Source organism: Gymnodraco acuticeps, unplaced genomic scaffold (genome assembly GCF_902827175.1).
Source record: "Gymnodraco acuticeps unplaced genomic scaffold, fGymAcu1.1, whole genome shotgun sequence".
Taxonomy (NCBI): Eukaryota; Metazoa; Chordata; class Actinopteri; order Perciformes; family Bathydraconidae; genus Gymnodraco; species Gymnodraco acuticeps.
In genome coordinates, this window is record NW_022991443.1 from 1,372,653 (window position 1) to 1,387,527 (window position 14,875).

A 14,875-nucleotide genomic window follows, 5' to 3' on the forward strand; every position below is an offset into this window, starting at 1 on the left:
GTGTTTGTTTGATATGACTAAATAAACTACGCATTGAGAAACAGAAAATGTACCAATTAATTATATTTTCCTCTCAGAGACAATTTATGAGGTACTGTTCAATAGTTGTATAGTTTGAGATCTTCAGTGGAGAAGGTTGAAAGGCCTAGCAGCAACATTGGAGACCAGCTTGTGATGTTTGATTGACAGCCGCCTAAATGAAAGATAGAAGTCAGTGGAAGAAGTACTCGTATTCCTTTATCAGCTTTCTAAAATAACAAAAGTCAAAGTATTATGGCCCTTATGACGGATATAGAATTGTTTCTGACATAAGTCTGTTAAAACTGATGCAACAGAGAACAAAATATAATTAGCATTTGACTGTTTCAGGTTTGTCTAAAATGCATTCTCTGGATGTCTAGGAACAGGAGCAAGACACAGCTTTTGGTTATCTCAAGGATGTGAATACAGCAGTGCATGTATCTGCCTCGTGAATGTGAACTGGTCACATTCTATGTGCACCAAAGAATATCTGAGACATCAAAATAAAATTACATTTACTGCAAACACATCAAAGTTAAACTTGTACTCCAGGGCATTTTTTGTCTTGGTAGACATTATGATATTTTCCATAAACCTGCTGTTTTTATTTATTGCTGCTGATTTGAGTTGCTGTAAGTAACTCATCAGGACTTGTCTAATTGATCAAATCTCTCCTAAAGGTGGGCTGAAGTCATTCATCATGGGAAGTGAAATGAAAGTGTCTCTAAAGAGGGGGCCTTGGCAGATAGGCCTGATGGAAATGCACTTACATTTACTATTGGACATTCTCAGGTGCCATATTCTATACGTGTGTTATTGTCCCATATAAGTCCCACAGATCAACACCAAAAATAGGACTTTTTCACTGAAGTTTATTTAAGTTGTCATGTAAAGCAGAAGTGAAGCAACGTTCATTAAAGCATGCCAGTGACCAATACATAGATGTAAAATAACTAAGTACAATTACCTCAACATTGTACTTAAGTACAATTTTGAGGTAATTGTACTTTACTTGAGTATTTCAATGTGATGCTACTTTATACTTCTACTCCACTACAATTCAGAGGTAAATGGTGTATTTTTACTCCACTAAATGTATTTAATACCTTCAGTTACTTTACAGATTTGGATTAATAATGTGAAATATAATCAACTCTTAAATAAGTCTTTAGTTCCAACTGGAGTACATTTACAAGCTACCCTGGAGTATACAAAGTCCTTCAAACTAGCTGCACCTTTACCAGCTTTGATAACACTTTAATCGATCAATAATTATAAAACATATCATATATATTATTCTGAAATGGGCCAATCTGCACAATGAGTGCTTTTACTTTTGGAACTTTAAGTATATTGTGATGCTAATACTTTTCTGCCATTACTTAAGTAACATTTTGATTGCAGGACTTTTACTTGTAATTTAGTACCTCTCCCCTCTCTGGCTGTGGATTACATTTACAAATTTACCAGATATATATTCAATGTAGCCTTAAATTTGAAACTTCAATCCAAAACTTTAATCAGATCTTTATTTATAGTGTTGAACGCCTAAAGTCAGACTAATAAGTAATCATTTTCCTACCACTGAATAACTTCCATCACTTGTCAAACATACAACGGATTTTCTAGGTATAAGGATACGTAAATACCAAGCATGTAATTGTGAATGCTGATGTTGATGAACTGAAACAGAAAAGCTTCAGTACATTATACAGGACTGCCACAGGTCCTTTCAGTGGAAGCACGTGCAGATAATGCCCCCATGTGGTCACAATGGAGACATACATGCTAATACATGGCCTATGTAGAAGATAACTGCGTCTGCTTGTATTGCTCCACATCCTGCAGGCTGAGCTTACCCATGTGTATCATTCTTTACAAAAAAACTCTGCCATTAAAATATTTGTATTTTGGGTCCAGCTGTTAGAGTGAGTCGGTGAGAGCCATGTTTTTTTTTGGGATCTCAGTGAAGCAAGTGAGAGCTGTCTGCAGCCAGAGTTGTCATTTAGTTTAAAAAGCACCTGTTCTCTCAGAGTATGTTATGCCTGCTCTCTGAGGGTGTACTTGTGACAATGGGTATACCATCAAAAATATATAGGCTACATATGTATATATACATAGCCAGGCTACATACTGTTCATCCATGAATTCAGCCATCGTTCATTTCATTATTTAAACCTGAGCTTCTCATACTGTGAAATATTCACTTTGTTTTTAAAATGTAAAAAGTGGTTTGATATGACTGTGGATTTTACTGAGATTGACACAAGGTGACATGTAATACATGTAAATGCTGGCTTTGTTGCTCAGTAATGCTCCTACTGTTTACCATGTCCAAACTAATAGGTGTCAAGAAGGGGAATATTAAAATTGTGTTGAGAGCATGGTCTGAAGCATCCATGCTTGAATTTTGACTTGAGCCGTCCCTTATAGATACTGTCTTTTCACGTTAGTGAGCCGGATCATTTCAATAGTATGAAGCTGCAGCCTCGCAGACCGCAGTTTCTGGACCCTTCTTCTCTTTTTTAATGGCGGATCGCAAACAGCTTTTAGTTGCATACCGCCACCTACTGTACATGAGTGTGTATCACCATGTCATTCCATCTCTAATAAACAAAATAACGAAAACTAAAATAAGAAACCACAAAATAAATAAAACAAAACAAACATCCATAATTTATTCTAACCTACTTTTAGATTATTTTACCTATCCCAGTTTCTCTCAGAAAGGTAACCAGTGCCTTTCTGGTAGCTCTCACTCCTTCTCCTTCTGTTCCCAGAACACCAACCACACTCCCTCTCTGCCTCTATCACTTTCTCCTTTAGTTTTTCTCTTTCAGCTTTATAGGTGACACAATTTAATAAAACATGTTCCACATTTCCCTTACCTCCACAGTTCCCACACTTGTCACTGTTACTTTCCCCCATGACATACAGAGTACCATTCAATGCTGTGTGATTTAGTCTGAGTCTAGCTATCATGATTTCCTCCCTTCTGTTTCTTTCTTTATAATCAATCAATCAATGTTTATTTATATAGCCCAATATCACAAATGTTACATTTGTCTCAGTGGACTTCACAGTTTGTACAGAATATCAGTGTGACAATACGACACCCTCTGTCCTTAGACCCTCACATCGTACAAGGAAAAACTTCAGAAGAAAACCCACAGTTTAAAGGGAAAAATGGGAGAAACCTCAGGGAGAGCAACAGAGGAGGGATCCCTCTCCCAGGACGGACAGACGTGCAATAGATGCCGTGTGTAAATTGAAAAGATAATACATTTGCAACATAGGTAGTCCAAATGTTTGGAAATGCATGTGTGTATAATAGGAAGATGAATCCACGAGGATATCCATCCAGGACCTATGATCCAGGACCACAGCCACGACTCAAGATCCAGGGCTCGCAATCCAGGACAGAGGAGCGCAGGATCATCCATGACTCCGGATCCCGGCGTATATAGACACCAAAAAGAAAGACATTTGGGGAAGCTGGGTTAATCGGAACATGAGAGTACACAGGTATAGACAGAGAGAAGGAAGAAGTAAGATGTCCCCCGACAAACTAAGCCTATATCAGCAAAACTAGGGAGCTGAATCTAATCAGCCCTAACTATAAGCTTTATCAAAAAGGAAGGTCTTAAGCGCACTCTTAAAAACGGATAGGGTGTCTGCCCGCCCGAACACAAACTGGAAGCTGATTCCACAAATGTGGAGCTTGATAAGAAAAGGCTCTGGCTCCCATTGTACTTTTAGAGACTCTAGGAACAACCAACAACCCTGCATTCTTGGAACGCAATGCCCTAGTAGGACAGTAGGGTATAATGAGTTATTTAAGGTAAGATGGCGCCTGCCCATTAGGGGCTTTGTAGGCGAGAAGAAGAATTTTAAATTCTATCCTGTGTTCTATAGGGAGCCAGTGTAAGGCAGCCAGAACAGGAGTAATGTGGTCCCTTTTCCTAACTCTGGTTAGTACACGAGCCGCAGCATTTTGAATCAGCTGAAGCGACTTGACTGACTTCTTGGTACACCCTGATAATAAAGAGTTACAATAATCCAGCCTTGAAGTAACAAATGCATGGACTAGTTTCTCTGCATCGTTTTGAGGCAAGATATGCCTGATTTTTGCAATGTTACGTAGATGGAAGTAGGCGGTCCTTGAAATTGATTTTATGTGGGCGTTAAAGGATAAATCCTGATCAAATATAACACCAAGATTCCTTACAGTCTCACTGGAGGCCAAATTAATGCCATCCATATTTAGTATATCCTTAGATAATTTGTTTCGTAGATTCTTCGGGCCAAGTACAATAACTTCAGTTTTGGTCGTGTTTAACATCAAAAAGTTGAAGGTCATCCACGTTTTTAAGTCCTTAAGGCAGTCTTGAATTTTATTTAGATGATTAATTTCATCAGGCTTGATTGATAAATATAGTTGAGTATCATCCGCATAACAATGAAAGTTTACAGAATTATTCCTTATAATATTGCCTAACGGAAGCATATATAATGTGAACAAAATAGGTCCGAGCACTGAGCCCTGTGGCACTCCATGGCTAACTTTGGTTTGCGTGGAAGATTCATCATTGACACGTACAAACAGAGCGTTCAGATAGATAGGACCTAAACCAGTCTAAAGCAGTTCCCTGTATGCCAACTAAGTGCTCTAGTCTTTGCAATAAGATATCATGGTCGATAGTATCAAATGCAGCACTGAGATCGAGCAAAACAAGAATAGAGACACGTCCCTTGTCAGAGGCTATTAGAATGTCATTTGTGACTTTAACCAGAGCTGTCTCTGTGCTATGATGTGTTCTAAAGCCAGACTGAAAAGCTTCAAATAAATCATTGTTTTTTAAGTAATCACACAACTGTTTTGCGACCGCTTTCTCAAGAATTTTTGAGAGGAACGGAAGATTGGAAATAGGTCTATAATTGGCTAAAACCTCTGGATCGAGGTTGTGCTTTTTAAGAAGCGGTTTTATCACTGCTACTTTGAATGATTGTGGAACATAGCCTGATAATAAAGACATATTCATAATATTTAATAAATAAGTGCTAATTAATGGAAAAACTTCCTTCAACAGCTTAGTTGGAATTGGGTCTAACATACACGTTGATGGTTTAGAAGAGAGAATCATTGAATTGAATTGTTCAAGGTTTATGGCTGAAAAGCATTCTAGTTTACTATCTAGTGTAATATTAGAACTTACGTTTCCGGGAGCTGTTGATAACACTATACTGGTCAAAGGCAAGATGTCATTAATTTTGTTTCTAAGAGTAACAATTTTATCGTTAAAAAAGCACATAAAATCATTACTACTGAGTGCTATGGGAATAGAAGGCTCAATCGAGCTGTGGCTTTCTGTCAGCCTGGCTACAGTGCTGAAAAGAAATCTTGCATTATTCTTATTCTCATCTATTAATGAAGGCTGCTCTCGCTTTACGCAGTGCTTTCTTATATTCATTGAGAGTAATATGCCAAATTAAACGAGATTCTTCAAGTTTAGTGGAACGCCATATCCTTTCAAGTTGTCTCGACTTTTGCTTTATTTTGCGGGTTTCGGCATTATGCCATGGAGCTAATCTATGTTGTTTTATTTTCTTCTTTTTCAAAGGAGCAACAGAGTCTAATTTTATTCGCAGCGCATCTGTAGCACTATCAACAACATGATCAATTTGGGGTGGTGTACATTTTGTATAAGTTTCCTCCCTTACATGCAGACATGCTATCGAGTTAAGTATTGGTGGAATCTCTTCCTTAAATTTGGCTATAGCACTAACAGATAGGTTTCTGCTGCAGGAGCTTTTGACTAATGCTTTGTAGTCTCGTAACAGTACTTCAAAAGTTACTAAGAAATGGTCGGATAAAGCAGGATTATGCGGTTCGACTAATAGTTGCTCAATTTCAATACCATAAGTCAGAACAAGGTCGAGAGTGTGATTATAGCAGTGGGTTGGTTTATTTACACTCTGACAAAAACCAACAGAATCTAATATAGAGTTAAATGCAACAGTAAGGCTATTTTTATCATCGTCAACATGAATATTAAAGTCACCTACGATAATTACTTTATCTGTTTTAAGAACCAAAGTTGATAAAAACTCAGAGAATTCAGATAAGAATTCTGAATAAGGACCTGGTGCACGGTACACTGTAACAAATAAGAATATAAATATTGATTGTAATTGTCTTTTGAACTTTATGATACTATTTACCTTTCTGGTCTTTCTCCCACCTTTTCTGCCAGATATCCATCCCTTTCTTCTTAATTACGGCTTTTCCTTCTCCTTAGTTGAACTGGTAATGTTATTTCCTTTTGTAATGCACTTTTTGCTAATTTATCAGTACACTCGTTTCCTTTCACCCCCTCATGCACACTCGTTCCCTTTCACCCCCCCCCCCCCCCGCCCCCATGCAGGCACCCAGCAGAACTGCAGATCTATACCACCTCTGTGAAGTCTTAACAGGCTATGATTAATTTCTATGAGTATGTCTTCTCTGGCAGTTGATGATGACTGTATGCTTCTTAAAATGGATAATGAATCTGTGCATATAACCACCATATCTGGTCTGACCTCTTCCACCCACTGTAATCCTATTATTACTGCCAGCATTTCTGCTGTGTACACTGATAATTGATCTGACGCTCTTCGATCGATCGATATTTTAAATTCTGGGATATATATACCAATTCCGATACACTCTTCCTTGTTCTTAGAACCATCTGTGTATATTTTGAGGTAGTTGTGATAAGTATTACTGAGGTACATACTTGTTTTGAATCCTACTTCATATATTTGCCACTCTCTTTTCTTTTCTACAATACTCATATCTATATTTACCATTGGGAAAAGCCATGGGGGAACACTACTGAATGGATTTGATGGTGAAAACTCTAACTCATGAATGCCGTATGTCTTTATTTTTCCATCCAAACCCACGGCCCTGGAACTTGGAATATTAGTATTGAGTATATATAACGTATATATATATATATATATATAACGTATATAGTAGTAAGAATGATATAATCTATTTATAATTGTAAATGTATATTGTATGTAGACATACATTTAGATGTATATTTTGTTAAAAGAAAACAAAAATGTTAATTTAGTTTTTGGGAGAAGGGGTGGTAAACTTCTTCCTACGTCTTTTCGGATGTGTAATTGGGTAGATCATTTGTTTATATATCATTTGTAAGTCAATAATATTTAGTTCATCAATTTGATACTGCTTATGTTTCTACAGTATCATAATTATCTTGTTTAATTTCATTTAAATGTATATGTATTCTTTTTTTTCTTTTTTTATTGTATTACACGTTCGAAATAAATCAAATCAAATGTGTCTCTGAAGTGGTGCTTGATTACTCAAAAACAAGTGTTAGTGTGTTTATGCACCTGGCTGCCAAAGATAAACATGCAGTTTGACCAAGAGGCATTTCAGTGCAGAATCAAATTGTATTCATTGGGCACAATGAGGATTCTTCACTGGGGTGAGGGGCGGTCTGTTGCTCCCTCAGCCACCAGACAACAGCTCCAGCTGCAGTACCCCGGGAAGCCCTCTTCGGAGTAAAAACCCATCAAGATTCCTCTCCGTCCACTTCCCCGGTAGCCTGTGCCGACGTCATTATATTGGTCGTCACAGTGAAAGCACCTGGAAATTTGGTATGCCTTCCTGAATTCCCTTTTGTGTCCCTCTGTAAAGATATTCCAGTTGACGACACCTGAAGTAAAATGTCACAAGACAATTACAATTCAGACAGAAAAAGAACAAAACCTTAATTTAGTTGAACTTTTTTAGTTCAACCAAACTCATAATACTAGGATAGGAGAAGGCAGAAGTAAAGACACTTAATAAACTTACTGTCAAGCCAGTTGAAGTGGGTTTCCTTTTGGAATGACCACTGGCTCACGATGTAGTTGAAGTTCTTGCAGGTAAGGGCTAGCGTGCAGATTGCAGGATCACCATCCTCAAGAACGACAAACCCAAGGATCCTCCGGATTATGCCTTCAGGCAGCTGTAGATATAAAACATGACTTAATATGAAATCCTTTCAAGCTAAATATTATTGTAGGTCTCTATTGTTATTGTCTCTACTGTCAAAACTAAAGCAATTGTAAATACATGCCTGCAATATGCCAATGGCCACCTTCTCCTGGGAGATATCCTTTCTGGCACTCTGTCGTGGCACTCTGAACACTGGTTGAAGGGTTCCCTCGAGCAAGCTTCTGGCCTCCAGAGTCCAGAAGGCAAACCTTTGGCCATGCCTTTGAAACAATAAGAACCAGATGTAATCTAAAGTATTACATAGGGAAAGGCTAAGGCATTGGTGCACAATTGATATGCATTAATAATCTCAACAGATATTGCCATCCAGAGTCTTACAGCTCTTGTTACTGATGGTCTACTGATCTGTAGATGGTTAATCTAATATAACTAACAGATGTTCTATTGACATGCTACTGAGTTTGTTGAGAGATTGTAGATAATCTACAAGTGACCCTCAAAATAAAGTGTTACTGAAATTAAAACACACATATTGTTAAGGGCTTTCATACCCTTGTATTTGAAAACGCTCCATGAGAAGAAGACACCACCACTTCCGAATCAAAGGCATGTCCATCTGAATGAAGTGACAAAGACCATTTTTCTTCAAGATGAACAGTATGATGCAACATAAGCAACACTTTAAGTAGGCATTTACTTCTTTGGTAAAAAAAAAAATCAGAAACTAACCTCCTGGAATTCAAACCCGGCGACTGTAACAATCGACAGAGTATACTGGAACAGAGAAGATGGAAAACAAAGCATTATATTTACAATGTTTACAGAAGCCTGAAACGTACCAACTGATACCCTATCATAAGCATAACAATTCTGCAGTCATTTCCACAGATCTGGCGTGGCAAGCCCTAAAATCAACAAAAATAAGATAACATTAAATACATGACTGATAGATAAAACCCCAAAGTCTTCTCCGTCACATGATGATTTTTACATGATGTGCAGAGTACGGGCAATAGTCATTTATCTTTGGAGTAGCTATGGATATATTATTAATATTTGTTATGCATTGATTATTCACCGCAATATCATGCCCTGTCTTTTCAGTCCAGCTCCCAGGATGAATCTGCTGAGCAAGATATCTACAAGACAAAAATTCAAAAATTAACAAAAAGACATTTTGGAATTCATAATGTTAAAGTGATTTGGTACTTGTGCACATAAGTCTACAGTAGCTCCCACATGTCTTTGTCAAAATTGCCTTGCAGTACCGGCATGAACAGATCAGAGCAGTGGAAATGACATTGTGGTCGGCAATTTAATGCACATCTGTGAATGGTATACCCTTAAACATAAGAACATAGAATTTTAGTATTATTATTTTGTGATCATATTATTTTAAAGTGTAAATTATGAATACCAAAAATCTGAATCAAGTAACTGGTCACCACAAACAAATCATAGAAGGACTTGTTTTGATGTATTGCTCAAATGGAACTGATTATAACATTCAGGCTGCTTTTAATGCAGACACATTGCAACTCCATTTGCATTTCACAAGAGAATGTTTTCAAACGTTACCTTCATGGAGAACTGCACGGTTGAAGTGGCTCTCTAAATGGGCTTGGACCTTGTTCAATTTGGCTGGGTGGAATACATTTGAGGCACATAACGGGCAGTGAAAGTCTTTGCAGCATAAATCACTGTAATAAATCGCTGTAAATCGGGCAAGGATCTCCCCTCTCGGATTGTAATATGCATCTTGAAAAAGAGAGAGCCTAATTGGTCAAACTGAACATTTTGAAATAATTTCAGACAGACATAAATTAGGCCTAATTGTTAGATTCTGACACGACAGATTCTAACCTACAGAATAGGCCGACATAATAACTGACTAAAACACCTCATGCAATATTACAAAACATGTCAAAATGATGAGACTGTCTGATAACACGTAGTGTGGAATAAACAGGCAGTCAGCACAGTTAAGATTATTTACAATGAATTCAAATAGTAATACAATGACTATTAAAGATGCATTTACACTGACGACAGAACTTAGGCTACTGCTGATTTAATGTAGTGGACAGACAGATCATATTGACATGCTTTTGTCATCCTTTGAAGTTGAATTAATTAGCTGACTATAATGAATGATCAGGGTTGGGAAGTTTACTTTTGAAATGTAGTAGGTTACAGATGACTAATTACCCTGTTGGTTTTGCAGCGAGTCATCATAGGGCCTAGGCTAACAGATTACTGTTTCCTCACATTTAGCACGTGTTGCTGTTAACTTTAAACAAACAACATGATTCACATTACTCACACTCTTACTGTAATTACTGATTACATTAACAATTAATGTAGGACACCTAGTTGGGCTTGCCAAAATCACCCTACAGTTTAATTAAACAAATAATCAAATATGCTAACAGTTTATTTTGCCGAAAGCTATAGCTAACGAATAATTGTTTTTAGTGCCTTTAATACGGTTAGAAGCTATCATAAGCGAACAGGTGATTGTTTGTATTGCCTTAAGACAGGGGCACTCAAATACAAATCTTAAAGGTCCAAAAGATTTGTTTCAATAAGAGAAAGGTCCGTTTATTACGGTCATTTAAACCTTTAAAGAATTGCAACAAGATTCTTAACACGAGGTTGCAAAAACAAAAATAATCTGTATGCAGCAGTTTTCATTGTTATTGTGTCTGTGCTTGACCCCTCAGAGTCGCAGTGTAAGAGCTGCACAGTTATGAATAAAGGCAGCCGCACCCTCTTTCATTCAGCATTCCCATTATTGCTTTATAAATGTATTCCCCCTTGTGTGTCCACTGAGGTTCGTCAGGCCCAACACATCTTCAACAAACTCCCCTTTGCCTCATCATAACAACTCACAAACACCAGCAACTGAGCATTGTCAGTGGTGTCAGTGGACTCACCCACAGCTAAGGAAATGAACTGTGCATTTTTTATTCCATCACAAAGCTGATGAATCAAATCACCAGCCAGTATTTATGTTCTTCTGGTTACTGTGGAATCTGAGAGGGGGATTTGCTGGATTTTACCTGTTATTTCCTCTTTTTGTTTGCCTTCAACATGGTCTCCATCACTTCAGTCATGCATTCTTTTATACTGCAGTTATTATCCAGTGGAAAGTCCTTACCTACTGGCCTAGTTAAATCAAAGTGGTTACTTTTTTTTGGCTGGGCAGTGTAGTTTTACACACCGTCTTATTTGACTTTCTCAGGACTTAAAACAATTTTTTTGGGGGCAGACCCCCTCAAAGAAAAAAATATATTTACACACGTAAGGTCATTATCTTAACAGTTTTGTATGCTCATCCATGAGCAGAGCATCAAGTTGACATGTCTATTATACAGCTGAATGTGGCGATTACCATTTTGTTCAGCAAAACGCCTCACAAACGTATTAAGATCAACAGCTTTAGTGCGTTTTGATTCAATGCTGAGTACAGCCAAACTTGACAGTCTCTTCTCTGTCATTGTAGAACGCAAATACCTCATTCCTTCAGTACTTGGGTCAGAATCGTCTATGGTCAGAATGCTTCTCGTTTTGCACCGTCCCGTTCAAATGAAATCGGCGTCAATCATATTTCCACTCTCGCGCCAGGGCCGGGGGAGGGGTTACAAGACGTGCGTCTTGTGCTGCATTCAATTACACTCGGACAATGGAGACTTTCTCTCATAAATGTCCGATGAGCCACAACTTTTCTTTTAAAACAAAGCTGCCAACTGGGGTGGCAAGGCCTATTTTTAGGGTGGCAGTTGCCACCCCGGTAGGTGAAACTATAGGCTACTAGCTACAGTACAGATGCAACTAGATGAGCTGTTAACTCTCACTCTGACTTTTTTTTTGCAAACTCTCGCTCTGACTCAGACAGGTTGAAAGAGACGATACACACATTTTTCCCACCGGCATGAGAAGCCCCTCAAGATGAGATGGGCGGGAGCTCAACATGGGAGGAGCCTCAACGCCCCTCCTTCTCAACCTTTGAGGCACGTGACGAGCTTCACAGATGACGCGTTGCATCCTGTTTCCGGGGTAGCAGTTATGTTCTGTTAATCATAGCGTCAGAGTAAAATGGAGGTAAGTAATCCCTGAATAAATTAACTATTTGTTTTTGCTGCAGTTTAAAATGTGTTGATTTTAAGTCTCACTTATTTGCTGTCAAATGTGCGCTGTCGCTACTAGGACGTGCATGTCCTAGTGATGCAGAAACTAACTACATTTAATAACTATTAATTATAACTACAAACTACATTTGTGTTGCTTCAAAATAGTAGGATTTCTGTATAAGCAAAGTCCTGAAAACTTTAGGAAAGTCTTTATATTATGTTTGCACTACTTGAGAAATACTAATAACTATACTATGCATAACCTATATTTCAATTAGATTTTTACAAAATAAATGTATATGCAGCTTATTTTATTCCTGCCTATTGCCTAACTATTTTGTTTGTGTTTATTTTCTTTGACCAGAAACACATCACACACTGATGAAAGGGATGTTCTCTGAAGGATAGAGCTTGTGCCAGAGCTGGCGGGGCGCATGAACAGTCAATGTGCGGAACAACTGTTCTCAGGAATGAGGAAAAACAACATACCCTCAACAAAGAAATATACTACACCACTACAATGTGACAACAAACAACATACCCTCAACAAAGAAATATACTACACTACTACAATGTGACAACAAACAACAAAGCTAAAGAGCAATACAGAAAAATCATCCCAGCAGATATGGAAATACAGCTTGATGTCAATGGGAGGATATCATTAGGTGAAGCATTTCTTAGAATCATTATGTTCTTGTTCTTTTATGTGGTTATCTGGAGATATCTACTAAAAACTAATATTATTTAATTTCAACAGCTCCTCCTTCACAAGTTGGGATGGCCACTACATTTTCAGAACACCACAGAGATGGTCAGGAGCAACAGGAGTGTAAGTTATCTGCTTGATATTGACAACTTGTATTCATACAAGTCATACTGTATAAACACATACATTTTGTGTTGTTGATTTTATCAAGTGAATGATGCCAAGGACCAGGGAGATTTTACTAGTATCAACACAATTATGGCAAGCAAAGGTTGCTGGGGACAGGAGCTTCAGGAGGTTAAAAAAAGTAAAGTGAACTAGTCAGCAGTTCAAAATATTGTATATATGCTAAATATTACTTAAAATGCCGGTTTTCATTTTCTTTTTTCTTCCTTTAGCTGTCACAGGTTCTGGACAAGACCCAAAGTCCAAACACACATCTAGCCTTTGTGAGCAAGATGGTTCTCACGCGGTCAGATCTTTGGAGTTTGGGTTTGGCTAATGACATGGATGGGATGGTAATCAGAGTGATCACGCTCTTTGTTTCTTGTACTTTTTCTAACTGATTTTGTTTTAATTGTTGGCATGTTTCATCTACTCTGTATTTTACTGACTGTGTGTTTGTATTCTGCCAGATCCTGAACAGCTGTCTTACAGTTATTGAGAAGGTATTGAAGCTGTTCTAAAATATGTAAATATATTACATTACATTGCATTTAGCTGACGCTTTTATCCAAAGTGACTTACAATAAGTGCGTTCGACCAACAAAATACAAACTTGAAGAAAACAGAATCATATAAGTACATCAGGCTTCATAGAGCAAAAACATTTATATGTATAAAACATACTATATTATACCAAACAATTATAAGATATTACATTATGAAACTACATCTGTTACAGAGAGTAGATGGCGTGTTTGCTGCCAACAGCCATGTTATAGCTGCTTGGTTTCCATCATCTTCGCTGAATCCGATGCAACACCTGCCGGTATTTTGATCATGATTATCCATGTTGCTGCTCCATGTTCTTGTACCAACTCATTACTGTAGTCACATCATCAACACAACTGTTTTTTTGCTTTTCCAGGAAAATGCAGCAAATCTCCAATGGCTTCTCCTTCCAGTGTGGGAACCTGGACACTGGACACTCTGTGTAAGTACATGTAGTTCTGTCTTTGCTATTGTGTTTACTTTACAATGAAGTTTGCCATGCCGAAAATAGTGTTTCTATCTTTAAATTCAACGCTTAATTTAGTTGTATAATATAGATCCTACAACTTTATAATATAACGTTTGTATGTCAAAGTATACCTGTTGATATTGGAACGTGTGATATTAACAGATACTGAGGCCACAAGCTAGGGAGATTTTCTTTCTAGATCCCCTCCGTGGCACTGGCTGGAGAGATGATAGTCGCACCAAACCATTCAGGTCTTTTGGCGTACAGTTACATCACATCCGGACAGTGGTAGTTCTGTTTTAGACCATTTGTCTATCTTTTTTTAATCTATGGCTCGGTTTTATTTTAACTATACATTGTATTAAATAAAGGGCATTGAACAGAACCATAGATGCCACTTGACAGCGGGGCTGTTCTGTTTAACCCCTTAATTACTTTTTTTTTGGAAGTTCAAGTTTGTTCCTGTTCCAACAGTGTTCAAAGATTTTCGAGTACTTATAAAGTTGAATTAAATTGTACTTATTCTTAACTTTCACATGCATTGTGTTCACAGAAACCTTGCTCAGATCTTGTGCCCTGGGCCTTGGGCAAGTCTTGGTGTGGATGATGTCCAGGTTAGATTTGTTAAAATTAGGGATGCTCCGATCGCCAATTTCGGGGCCGATCGCCGGAATCAGTATCGGCCGATACCGATCGCCGATCCGATCGAGTGGGCGGGGCCTAAATGGAAGATTTAAACATCACTTTAAATCTTCCATTTAAAGTGATGTTTAAAACTCAGTGAATGGGGCTCATTCACTGGAGCTTCC

General features: G+C 37.9%; 1 protein-coding gene across 2 annotated transcripts; it reads right to left on the reverse strand.

The window, feature by feature from the left end:
• Positions 1–6,455: 6,455 nt before the first annotated feature.
• Positions 6,456–11,667, reverse strand: LOC117532864. 2 transcript variants are annotated; one of them, XM_034196430.1, is made up of 7 exons: positions 11,558–11,667; positions 9,120–9,180; positions 8,771–8,815; positions 8,593–8,657; positions 8,163–8,301; positions 7,898–8,051; positions 6,456–7,757 (listed from the first exon to the last, which is right to left on the reverse strand). In XM_034196430.1, the coding sequence occupies exons 1-7, from the start codon at positions 11,560–11,562 to the stop codon at positions 7,519–7,521; spliced, it is 708 nt and encodes a 235-aa protein (XP_034052321.1). In that variant the 5' UTR covers positions 11,563–11,667; the 3' UTR covers positions 6,456–7,518. The 2 variants fall into 2 exon arrangements, with proteins under 2 accessions (XP_034052321.1, XP_034052322.1); XM_034196431.1 differs by lacking the exon at positions 11,558–11,667 and adding an exon at positions 9,620–10,321.
• Positions 11,668–14,875: the final 3,208 nt, after the last annotated feature.